This window comes from Stegostoma tigrinum, chromosome 14 (genome assembly GCF_030684315.1).
Source record: "Stegostoma tigrinum isolate sSteTig4 chromosome 14, sSteTig4.hap1, whole genome shotgun sequence".
NCBI lineage: Eukaryota > Metazoa > Chordata > Chondrichthyes > Orectolobiformes > Stegostomatidae > Stegostoma > Stegostoma tigrinum.
In genome coordinates, this window is record NC_081367.1 from 54,111,497 (window position 1) to 54,123,493 (window position 11,997).

Consider the following 11,997-nt stretch of genomic DNA (forward strand, 5'->3'; position numbering starts at 1 on the left):
GCAGTGTACCTTCCCAGAATGATTGGGCGTTGCAAAAACTTGATTTGTTTCTGCCTATTCGGGTATGTTGACAGCAGCTTCCGCCACACAAAACGCGAACACAGTAATCCACCTTGAAACAGAGATTTTATTTCAATGAGGAAGAGTCTCTTACTGATTGTACCTCGTCACAATGAGGATTGGTCTGCTTTTGGCGAATTTAAACTTAAACTCTAGTGTCAAATAAATCAAATCAAATCATCAGTTACATTATTTAATTTATAGTTCTGGTGCTGCCACATCTGACCGAACGTGAATGAAGTGAAGCAGACGGTTATTCCTGAGAATCAGGGAGTTAACACTTGGCGAAGTTAACGCAGTCCGTATCAGTCGATCTTGGTGCGACTGGTGGATTCTGAACGTTGCTCCGCTTCTCTGGCAAATCCTGCCCATCCAAGGTTTCGTTCTCGTCGTGGCCCAGCTCCGAGATCAAGTGGATAAGATTGTTTTTGGACAGTTCCTAAAGTAAAGAAGAGGGGCAATTAGGGCAGAGAAATCATCTGAGTTGGCGCTAATGTAATAACCAGCTGCTGGCTTTGAAAGCGTAGTTTGGTAATTTTGTCCCAATTAAAACCAAAAGAACTGCAGATGCTGTAAATCAGGAACAAAAACAAATTGCTAGAAAAGCTCAGCAGGTCTGGCAGCATCTGCGAAGGAGAAAACAGAGTTAATGTTTCGGGTCCGATGACCTTCCTCAGAATCTCCTTCCTGAGACCTGCTGAGCTTTCCCAGCAACTTTGTTATAGTCCCTGCGTCCCACCCGGTGATATTACACTCATTTCCCTTTTGTCCACTCCAACAGGAAGGGAACATCACAATTCACAATTTAATCACAAAACAACAAATACATCGTGCAACATCGTTCATATCTCGTGTGGTCATTTCAGGGGCTCAGTTAATCACAGTTGAGGTGGAATTTGGCAAAATAGAGGAAACCCTAGATCAGAGTAGAAGCACATTTTTCATTCGGGCAGCTCTAGTAGTTCTGAGGGCTGTGAATTTCCCGCTAACAGACAGAATACCTAAACCTGTTATGTTAACATCATTTCTTTGAACAGAAATTGCTGGGGGAATAGTTCCGATGAAAAGTCACTGGTTTTGAAATGTTAACTCTGTTTCCATCTCACAGGTGCTGCCAGACCTGCTGAGGTTGCTCAACAATTTCTGGTATTGTTTCAAATCTCCAGCACCCTCAGTTCTTTGTTTTGCTATCACTTACACCAATATCTCCTTCAACCAAAGGTGACTTTGTCACGAGGTTTGGATCATGCTAAGTAAGCGATTGTAAGTTCCTGAGACATCATCGATTCGATCCGAGGGAATGTGCCTGAACCAGAGATGGGAGGGGCGGGAACCCGGGAACTCCGGCAAGTTACAAGTCGTTTGTTTCCAGTCTTCTCGAAGTGGCGATATCAACTCGAAATAAGGAGGAGAACTGTCGCCCTGGGCCGGGGCAGCTCGGTGATCTCTCACGGTCAAATCAAGGCGCTCAGTGCCCTCTCCAAAACCGAGAGATCTGTGAAACTCAAATATAACTCACTCGTCGCTATTGTCATTTGTGAGCATTAAGTCCTCCTAAGCAGGTTTAAAACTGAACAATTATTCTCTCCCCTTATTCGGCTCTATTTCAATTAAACGGTATAGCCAGATTATCCGCTGTATTACATGGGGGTTTCACGTTGCAGGATTCTTACCGCTTTACTCCGGGGCTCTGCGGCAGCCACGGATGTCTGGAGGAGTTCGCGGTACCTGTCGGCTGTGGAAGCGGCGCCCGCACTCAGCATTGCCAGAGCGATGGAGAGCAGGGCGAGGGCGCACTGAGCTCGGCTGCACCACATCACTGCACAAAGTGAGGTACCTCGTCGAGGTAAGGTAGAAAACGAGCTTTACAGCGTTTGAAACTTTGCTGAGTTTCAGAACCAGCTCAGTGGACAGCTCCGCTCCTACTGAATCCTGCAAGGGGCAGTTAGAACATGGAACATAGAACAGTACAGCACAGAACAGGCCCTTCAGCCCACGATGTTGTGCTGACCATTGATCCTCATGTATGCACCCTCAAATTTCTGTGACCATATGCATGTCCAGCAGTCTCTTAAATGACCCCAGTGACCTTGCTTCCACAACTGCTGCTGGCAACGCATTCCATGCTCTCACAACTCTGTGTAAAGAACCTGCCTCTGACATTCCCTCTATACTTTCCTCAAACCAGCTTAAAACTGTGACCCCTCGTGTTCGCCATTTCTGCCCTGGGAAATAGTCTCTGGCTATCAACTCTATCTATGCCTCTCATTATCTTGTATACCTCAATTAGGTCCCCTCTCCTCCTCCTTTTCTCCAATGAAAAAAGTCCGAGCTCAGTCAACCACTCTTCATAAGATAAACCCTCCAGTCCAGGCAGCATCCTGGTAAACCTCCTCTGAACCCTCTCCAAAGCATCCACATCTTTCCTATAATAGGGCGACCAGAACTGGACACAGTATTCCAAGTGCGGTCTAACCAAAGTTTTATAGAGCTGCAACAAGATCTCATGACTCTTAAACTCAATCCCCCGCTAATGAAAGCCAAAACGCCATATGCTTTCTTAACAACCCTGTCTACTTGGGTGGCCATTTTAAGGGATCTATGTATCTGCACACCAAGATCCCTCTGTTCCTCCACACTGCCAAGAATCCTATCCTTAATCCTGTACTCAGCTTTCAAATTCGACCTTCCAAAATGCATCACCTCGCATTTATCCAGGTTGAACTCCATCTGCCACCTCTCAGCCCATCTCTGCCTCCTGTCAATGTCCCACTGCAGCCTACAACAGCCCTCATTACTGTCAATGGCACCTCCAACCTTCGTGTCATCTGCAAACTTGCTGACCCATCCTTCAGTCCCCTCATCCAAGTCATTAATAAAAATTACAAACAGTAGAGGCCCAAGGACAGAGCCCTGTGGAACACCACTCACCACTGACTTCCAGGCACAATATTTTCCTTCTACTACCACTTGCTGTCTTCTGTTGGCCAGCCAATTCTGTATCCAGACAGCTAAGTTCCCCTGTATCCCATTCCTCCTGACCTTCTGAATGAGTCTACCATGGGGAACCTTATCAAATGCCTTGCTGAAGTCCATATACACCACATCCACAGCTCAACCCTCATCAACTTTTCTAGTCACATCCTCAAAGAACTCGATAAGGCTTTTGAGGCATGAAATGCCCCTCACAAAGCCGTGTTGACTGCATTTAATCAAGCCATGCACTTCCAGATGGTCACAAATCCTATCCCTCAGAATCCTTTCTAACACCTTGCAGATGACAGATGTGAGACTTATTGGTCTGTAATTGCGGGGATTTCCCTATTTCCTTTCTTGAAGAGAGGAATTACATTTGCCTCTCTCCAGTCCTCAGGTATGACTCCAGTGGAGAGCGAGGTTGCAAAGATCTTCGCAAGTGGCGAAGCAATTGCATTTCTCGTTTTCCAAAGCAGCCGAGAACAAATCTAGTCCAGGCCTGGCGACTTGTCGATCCTAATGTTTGACAAAATTATCAGCAGATCAGCTTCCTCTATCTCTATCCATTCCAGCATGCACACCTGCTCTTCAAAGGTTTCATTCACTACAAAGTTCATTTCTTTCATAAAGACAGAAGCAACAAACTCATTTAGGGCTTCCCCTACCTCCTCAGACTCCACACACAAGCTCCCTATGCTATCCCTGATCGACCCTACTCTTTCTTTGACCATTCTCTTATTCCTCACATAAGTGTAAAATGCCTTTGTGTTCTCCCTAATCCGTTCTGCCAAGCCTCTCTCGTGCCCCCTCCTGGCTCTCCTCAGACCATTTTTGAGCTCCTTCCTCGCCTGCCTGTAATCCTCTAGAGCTGATCTTGACCCTAGCTTCCTCCACCTTATGTAAGCTACCTTCTTCCTTTTGACAAGAAGCTCCACCGCTCTCGTCATCCAAGGTTCCTTTATCTTACCCCTTCTTGCCTGTCTCAGAAGGACATATTTATTCATCACTCGCAACAACTGTTCCTTAAACAGTCTCCACATGTCTATAGTGCCTTTACCATGGAACAATAGCTCCCAGTCCATGCTTCCTAACTCATGTCTAATCGCATCATTGTTTCCTCTTCCCCAATTAAATATCCTCCCATTTTGGTAATCATCTCCTTCTCCATAGCTATGTAGAATGTGAGGCAGTTATGGTCACTATCACCAAAATGCTCTCCCACCACAAGATCTGATAACTTCACCGGCTCATTTCCGAGCACCAAGTCTAGAATGGCCTCTCCCCTCGTCGGCCTGTCAACATACTGAGTTAGGAAACCCTCCTGAACACACCTTACAAAAACAGCTCCATTCAAATCTTCTCCTCGAAGGAGGTTCCAATCAATAGGAAAGTTAAAGTCACCCATTACAACAACCCTACTACGTCCGCACTTTTCCAAAATCTGCCAACCTATGCTTTCTTCAATCTCCCTGCTGCTATTGGGGGGCCTGTAGTAAACCCCTAACGAGGTGACAACTCCCTTGCTGTTCCTAATTTCCACCCATACTGACTCAGTAGGCAGATCTTCCTCGACAATGGAAGCTTCTGTAGCTGTGATACCCTCTCTGATTAGTAGTGCTACACCCCCTCCTCTTTTTCCCCCCCTCCTTATTCTTTTTAAATGCTCTAAACCCTGGAACATCCAGCAACCATTCCTGCCCATGAGAAACCCATGTCTCTGTTATGGCCACAACATCATAGCACCAGGTACTGATCCATGCTCTAAGTTCATCACTTTTATTCCTGATACTCCTTGTGTTAAAGCAAACACACTTTAACTGATCCCTTGGTTCCTTCCCAGGAAAATCCTTCCCACTAGCTGGTCTACCCCTTGCTACTGCCTCACCTGCATCAACTCTCACCTCCGGTATACAGCTCAGGTTCCCAACCCCCCGTTTAAAAGTTCCTTTTAAAAAATCTCTCCCAACCGGAGCAAACGTCAGGAGAGCAGCTCCCAAGAGATTTACAAGTTTTTACGCACAAACCTGGCAGCACAGGAGTTGTCACTGCCACCTCACACCACCGGGGACCAATGGGACTGTCTGTGTACAGATTGCACATTCCCCCCCCCCGCCCCCCCCCCCCCCCCCCCCCCGTGTCTGCGTGGGTTTCCGCCGGCTGCTCTGGTTTTCTCCCACAGTTCAAAGATGTGCAGTTAGGTGGATTGACCTTCGTAAGTTGTCATGGTAAATTGCTCATAGTGTCTTGGGCAATTCATCAGAGATACAGCTTTACTGGTTAGGGTAGACCGTTTGGCCTGGGTAGGTCGTTTTCGGTGTGGGCTCGATGGGCTGAATGGCCTGTTTCCACATTCTAGGGACTTTGGGGCTCGATATCTCTCACGAATGAATGCAGTCATTTCAGTCAAATCTTGAATGGTTCCATTTCCTGTAACTTCATGATCTGGAGTTTCGTTGTTAGCATTTCAATACTGCGGCACTCGAGGGATGCGGACTTATGATGCTACGTTACACGGATGGCTCTTTGAGGAGATAGCCCATCCTGTATCTCCGCTTCCAACTTCAGCGTTCTGTTTTGGGGGTCTTTTCCGAGGTGTGAGGATGTAATGATTTTAATCAGATGCTTCGGTGTGTATGAAGGGGACATCGTGAGGGGAGTGGGGTGGGGTTGGCAGGTGTGTGGAAGCGGTGGGGTGAGGAGGGGGCTTGTGGTCTCCGCTAACCACTGCTAAAGGCTGGGTTGGCAATAGGGCCCATTCGGAAACGTGAACACACCTCTCTCGCACACAGACTCATATTAAAGCATCTCTCTAACCACAGTTCAATAGTCTGCTGGCCCATCCGTTACACAACTGAATGATACCGAGATAGAAAGGTGAAAGATACTGATACATACACTTATGAAGGAGACAGTAACTCTCGGAAACGGTTTAAGAGTGAAGTCACCATTTTAAGGCTGAGGTGGGAGATGTCAGAGGGTTGTTTGTCGTTGTACATTTTTTTTCCTCAGAAAGTAGCACAGACTGCGTCATTGAAATGAATCAAGGCAAAATTCGATAGATTTCTGATAGACAAGGCAGTCTAAGGCTAAAGAGACCGGAAAAGAGACAGAAACTGGGCCGCAGCTAGTTCAGCCTGAATTTTAAGAAGTGGATATCAGGGGAGAAATGCAGAAGAGCTGATTCCTGCTCCTAAATCGTTTGCTGCTGAATCGGATTGTGTGAGAATATGAAGACAGAGACAAATTTAGGCAGAGTAAAGGATTGTTTTCTGGGAAAGACTCTTTATTTCCGAATAGTTGTGCGGAAGTATGTTGCCTTATCACCGTGATTTATGTGTGCTTTAATAATCCCATTCTGATACGTATTTACCTCAAAACTCGCACCAAACTCAATGGATGTTGAGTTTAACGTATGCTTTGCAACCAACCGCCACTGAATTGGTGATTAGTAGAGATTTGCAACATATGATCCTTCATCTTTTTAATGATATCGCCATCCCTGATCGCTTCAAACGATACCAAATATCTGTAGAGATCGCAAGAACTGCAGATGCTGGAGTCAGAGACAACACAGTATGGAGCTGGAGGAACATAGGCAGCATCAGAGGAGCAGGAAAGTTGGCGTTTCGGATTGGGACCCTTCTTCAGAAAAAGAGGTTTTTTTTAATGAAGAAAGTTCTCAACCCGTAACGTCAACTTTCCTGCTACTCTGATGCTACCTGGCCTGCTGTGATCCTCCAGTTCCACACTTTGTTATCACCAAATATCTAGCACCAGGCTGACTATTAAATGTACCATCATCCGGGGAAATACTTCCTTATTTATATGAACAATTCAAACTGATTAACGGGTAAAAATTTCTCGGAGATTTCAAATTTATTGTGATGAAGCCTGAATTGTTTGTTATATTAATTTTTCCAATTGACACCCATCCCATTTGATGCTAGCCCGATTCGACAAATCAGTATTCACAGGAAATCTCATTACTGCCAGGATTTCACAGAATACCCTGGCATCTGTGCAATCTTTAAATCCTTTTGAGCTATTGGAAAAGCGCTTTCAGTCTGTACCTACTCTGCACGGTGACCAACATTTGTTGTCATCATGATAGAGAAAATAAAATTATGGCTCACTTTGCAGACAATGCAAAGGCCCTGGTGGACAAATTGATGCAGAGGAGGGCCATCCTCTTCTCCCAAGCGGTAGGGACCACAACACTAGATCCTGCCAAGTTGTGACAAATTCTGACACCCAAATCAATGTTGTCCAGGCCATCTTCAGGAACCTAAAGCATTGTAGAAGCAAGGTCAATGAAAGTCTTCACTTTGCCAGGATAGGACCCACCATCTTCAATCTGCTATCTTACACTTGATTTAAGTTTTTCTACTGCACTCATCTCCCATCAGGCCTCATGCTCTAACACTCTCACCATGCATGCAGCGTCCTCTCTCAATCATTCTCACTCACCCCAAAGTACAGCACTTGAAACCCGCTGTCTACTTACTTACTTTGGACAACTCATCACCTTTCCCAACCTAGGCCAATACTAACAGCTATGCCAGCCACTTTCACATCACTCCTGGGGAGGTGATGGCCCTAGTGGTATTATTGCTGGGCTGTTAAACCAGAGACCCCAGATAGTGGTCTGTGGACCCAGGTTTGAATCCCACCTTGGCAAATGGTGGAATTTGAATTCAATGAAATATCTGGAATTAAAAATCTAATGATGACTGTGAAACCAATCTTGACTGCCAGAAAACCCATTTAGTTCACTAACGTCCTTTAAAGAAGGAAACTGCCATCCTTACCTGGTCTGGCCTGCGTGTGACTCTAGACCCACAGCAATGTGGTTGACTCTTATCTGCCCTCTGGATAATTAGGGATGGGCAATAAATTTAGACCGCACTTGGAATACTGCGTCCAGTTCTGGGCGCCCTATGATAGGAAAGATGTGGATGCTTTGGAGAGGGTTCAGAGGAGGTTTACCAGGATGCTGCCTGGACTGGAGGGCTTATCTTATGAAGAAAGGTTGACTGAGCTCGGTCTCTTTTCATCGGAGAAAAGGAGGAGGAGAGGGGACCTAATTGAGGTATACAAGATAATGAGAGGCATAGATAGAGTTGATAGCCAGAGACTATTTCCCAGGGCAGAAATGGCTAGCACGAGGGGTCATAGTTTTAAGCTGGTTGGTGGAAAGTATAGAGGGGATGTCAGAGGCAGGTTCTTTACGCAGAGAGTTGTGACAGCATGGAATGCGTTGCCAGCAGCAGTTGTGGAAGCAAGGTCATTGGGGTCATTTAAGAGACTGCTGGACATGTATATGGTCACAGAAATTTGAGGGTGCTTACATGAGGATCAATGGTCGGCACAACATTGTGGGCTGAAGGGTCTGTTCTGTGCTGTACTGTTCTATGTTCTATGTTCTATGTTCTATGTTCTAAATGCTGCTAAGCCAGCGACAACCCCATTCCATGAATGAATAAAGGAAAAAAAACTCAATCCTTCCCTTTCTCCTGTTGCAGGGATAACAGCCCACAATAGGGCAGAGAGAGTTAAGGCAGCTTGTGAGCAGCCTGGCATTTGGCTCTTCACCCCTTTTGAGGAAAGGACCCTGGCTGTAACTGCCCCAAATTGCCAACTGACATTGACCAAGGCTGTATTTAGGGGCCCTTGAATTATTGTGTTCTGACCTCCTTAATGAAGACTGATTCTTTTGATGTGGCTGGGGATTGCTGATAACCATGACAAACCTTCAGCCTTTGCGTCTGCACTGAACATCAAAGTAAGATACAAGCAATGTGAACATGGTAGCTCTGGCTGGGGGCATGAAATGCAAAAACTTCAATGTTGAACAGGGAAAGGCAGGGATGATATAAGCATCCAAGTATGCTCAAGATGAATGAGTGCTAAGAAAATGATTAAATAAGCACAAGAGGCACCCTGATCCGTTCCGTGAGCTGGTCATGCTTCCCGACTCTGAGTGCACTGTGTCCTGCCAACAATTTTGCAATGATTGATGCTGGCGCACTCAAAAGTCAGTCCTGGAGGGCAGAAGCATGCAGTAAATGGATCAGAAATATGCCAAGAGTTCTGTGTATTATTACTTTCTCTGGAATGTTAGATTTATTATCCTTTTTTACTGCAAAGACCTACTCAAAATAATTATGCATCAAGCCTGTTCTTTCCAAACAATCATCTGTTTTTAAAGACATAATACTCCTGTTGGCAAATTTGCCTCACATGAAGGAAAGGTGGAGGAGCCAGGGATACAGAATAGTAAAGTGGGCGATAAGACCCAGGGTTATAGTGCAGTCAGGGAGGGTATAAGACATAGCTTATAGTACAATAAGAGCAGGTATAAGATGCAGCTTATAGCATTGTCAAGGTGGGTAATGGACTCATGGTTATGGCACAGTGAGGGAAGGAAGGTATAAGCACAATGAGTGAGGGTAATACACCCAGGGTTATAGCACAGTAAGGGATGTTAGAAGAGCTAGGGTGGAGGTAATGAGCATGGTTATAAGATGCAAGGTACAGTACAATGATGGAAGTTGTAAATGGGTTACAGCATAGTGAGAGAGATGGTGAATATTTGGCAAGGTAACAGCACAGCCACAGAAGGTACGTGATCCAGAATTGCAGCCAGAGAGTGATCTTATACGATCCAGGTTACAGTACAATGATGAAGGTTATGAGGCCCAAAGTCATAGCAATGTAAGGTGAGATGGTGTAGGACATTGAATTCCAGCATATTGAAGAAGAAAATTGACATGTAGGCATATCAATTTCAACATTGATAGTTCTTTGGTATTACATTTATTAGGGTGTCTCTGTACCATGGCCAATGAGATTGCCCTTTTCAAGTAGTAATCAGTTAAGCAGTTATGTCAGCACTTTTGTTTGTACTACCCACAATTACCTGACCCCAAGTGGCAATAGGAGGTGTTGGCCAAGTATTTTAAGTTGACTGGTAATGCAGAGACCCAGGTAATGTTCTGTGGATCTCGGTTTGAATCCCACCATGTATGATGTTGGCATTTGAATTCAATTTTTAAAAATATCTGGAATTGAGAGTAACGATGACCATGAAACCATTGTCAATTGTTGTAAATGCCCATCTGGTACTCTAATGCCCTTCAGGGAGGGGGCATCTGTCATTCTTACCTGTTCTGGCCTACATGTAACCCCAGACCCACAGTAATGTGGTTGACTCTTATCTGCCCTCTATGCAATTAGAGATGCACAATAGATGCCCTCATGCCATGAACAAATAAAGAAGAAAAAAGCATCACTGATCAAATCAGAGTGTTGGCAGTTCAGCCACACCCCAATTAGGATGGCTATTTCTGCCAGTGCACATAGTGCATGAGGATGCATTGTTGGCAGCACCTGTGATGATGCTCAGATCAGCTATGGGTAGCTTGTACATAATCCCAGAGCCTGCTACCTGACTTCCTAACCCTAACCCTAAGTCTAACCTCAACCAAAACCCTAACTACACAGCATCCCTTCCAAGACCCCACACCCCCTTAACTGTCCGATTATTCAGTTGTGCTCTGGGCAGATGTTTCATTTCATATAATTTCTGCTGCAGAAAAACAGCTCTGGTGGTAGAAATGTGCAATGTACCACTGAGTACTTTCCTATGCCATTACCTCATCTTTTGAACTAGAGATCTGAAATAAAAATGGGAAGAGCTGAAGAAACTTAACAGTTCTGGCAGCATCTGTGGAAGAAGAAAAATTTAACTTTTGAGTCTACTAACTTATCTCTGAAACTCTGAGTGTTTCCTACTCTTTGACCTTAGTGGGCTGCTGTGCACCTCTGGAACAATTGTGCAATTCATGTCTGTGTAAACCCCACTTCCTGTGCTCTAAAATTCAACTGAAATTCTTATTTTGCAAGTAATATATGACTTCATTTTCTTATCAAAATGTGACACCTCATAACTATCTATCTTGAATTTTACTAGATGTCCATTCTACAAGTTTATTAAAATCCTCTCGAAATACGTTCCTGTTTGCCTCAGAATGAACTACTACCTGCACCACCCAGTTTAGAAACTTCTGCAAATTTTGTTTGTGTTTTGATTTGTGTTTTGATTTTGAAGTTATTAATCTTTTTGAAAATAACATTATCTTCTTGGATGATCCATCACAGTTTCTCTCTCTCTCTGAGATGGTATATTTATCCCTATACCGTGCTGTCTATTTGCAGTCAATTTGCTATCCATTCTGCCACTTGCGCTCTGAATCTACAGAGCGACTTTATTGAATAGTTTATTAAGTGTCAGCTTTTTGAGTGCCCTTTAAAAATGTAGGTCATTACATCTACCACAATAAATTTGTCTGAACTTTCCTGGTACTTCAGAGTCCATTTGGCCAGATAACACTTTTCTTTAAGAATTGATGTTGACTGTTATTATATTTTGGTTTCTAGACATTTTCTTTCATTCTTAATTGGATTTCATTATTTTTTTCCTAAAACTCTTCCTGTCTCTAAGACGTGACCTGACCTGCTGAGTATTCTTAACATTTTCAGTTTATATTTATTGCAGCTCTTTTATAACACATGAATAATTCTGAAGATATCAGATTGATTTTTATATATATAGATCTAATAGAGGGAATAGTTGGAGCTTCATTTCAAATCTATGTGAGGTGTCTTGTAACCTCAAAACTTTTGGAAAGGCTCAGCAGGTCAGGAGTGCCCCTGAAGATGAAAAAAGTCTATATTCAGATTAATGTTAACTGTTTCTTTTTCAACTGGCCCTATGTTATGGGCTGCAGTTTTGAAATATTTTTAGTCTTAACTGATATTTGTAGGGTCCACAGTATGGCATTCAGTAAATTGATATGGTATTCATTTAATCCTGATTTCAAAGAGTCAGGTGCACATTTCAAAGTTCATTAGTTACATTTGTTTATGGGTTTATTGTTTTGACCATGAGGTTTTGGTTTG

At 44.1% G+C, this 11,997-nt stretch overlaps 1 protein-coding gene across 1 annotated transcript; it reads right to left on the minus strand.

Annotated features, from left to right (window-relative positions):
- Window positions 1-334: 334 nt before the first annotated feature.
- On the minus strand, window positions 335-1,877 carry LOC132210491 (somatostatin-like). Its single transcript, XM_059650829.1, has 2 exons — window positions 1,734-1,877; window positions 335-499 (listed from the first exon to the last, which is right to left on the minus strand). Exons 1-2 carry the CDS (start codon window positions 1,875-1,877, stop codon window positions 335-337), a joined length of 309 nt encoding a protein of 102 aa, XP_059506812.1.
- Between the last annotated feature and the right edge of the window lie 10,120 nt (window positions 1,878-11,997).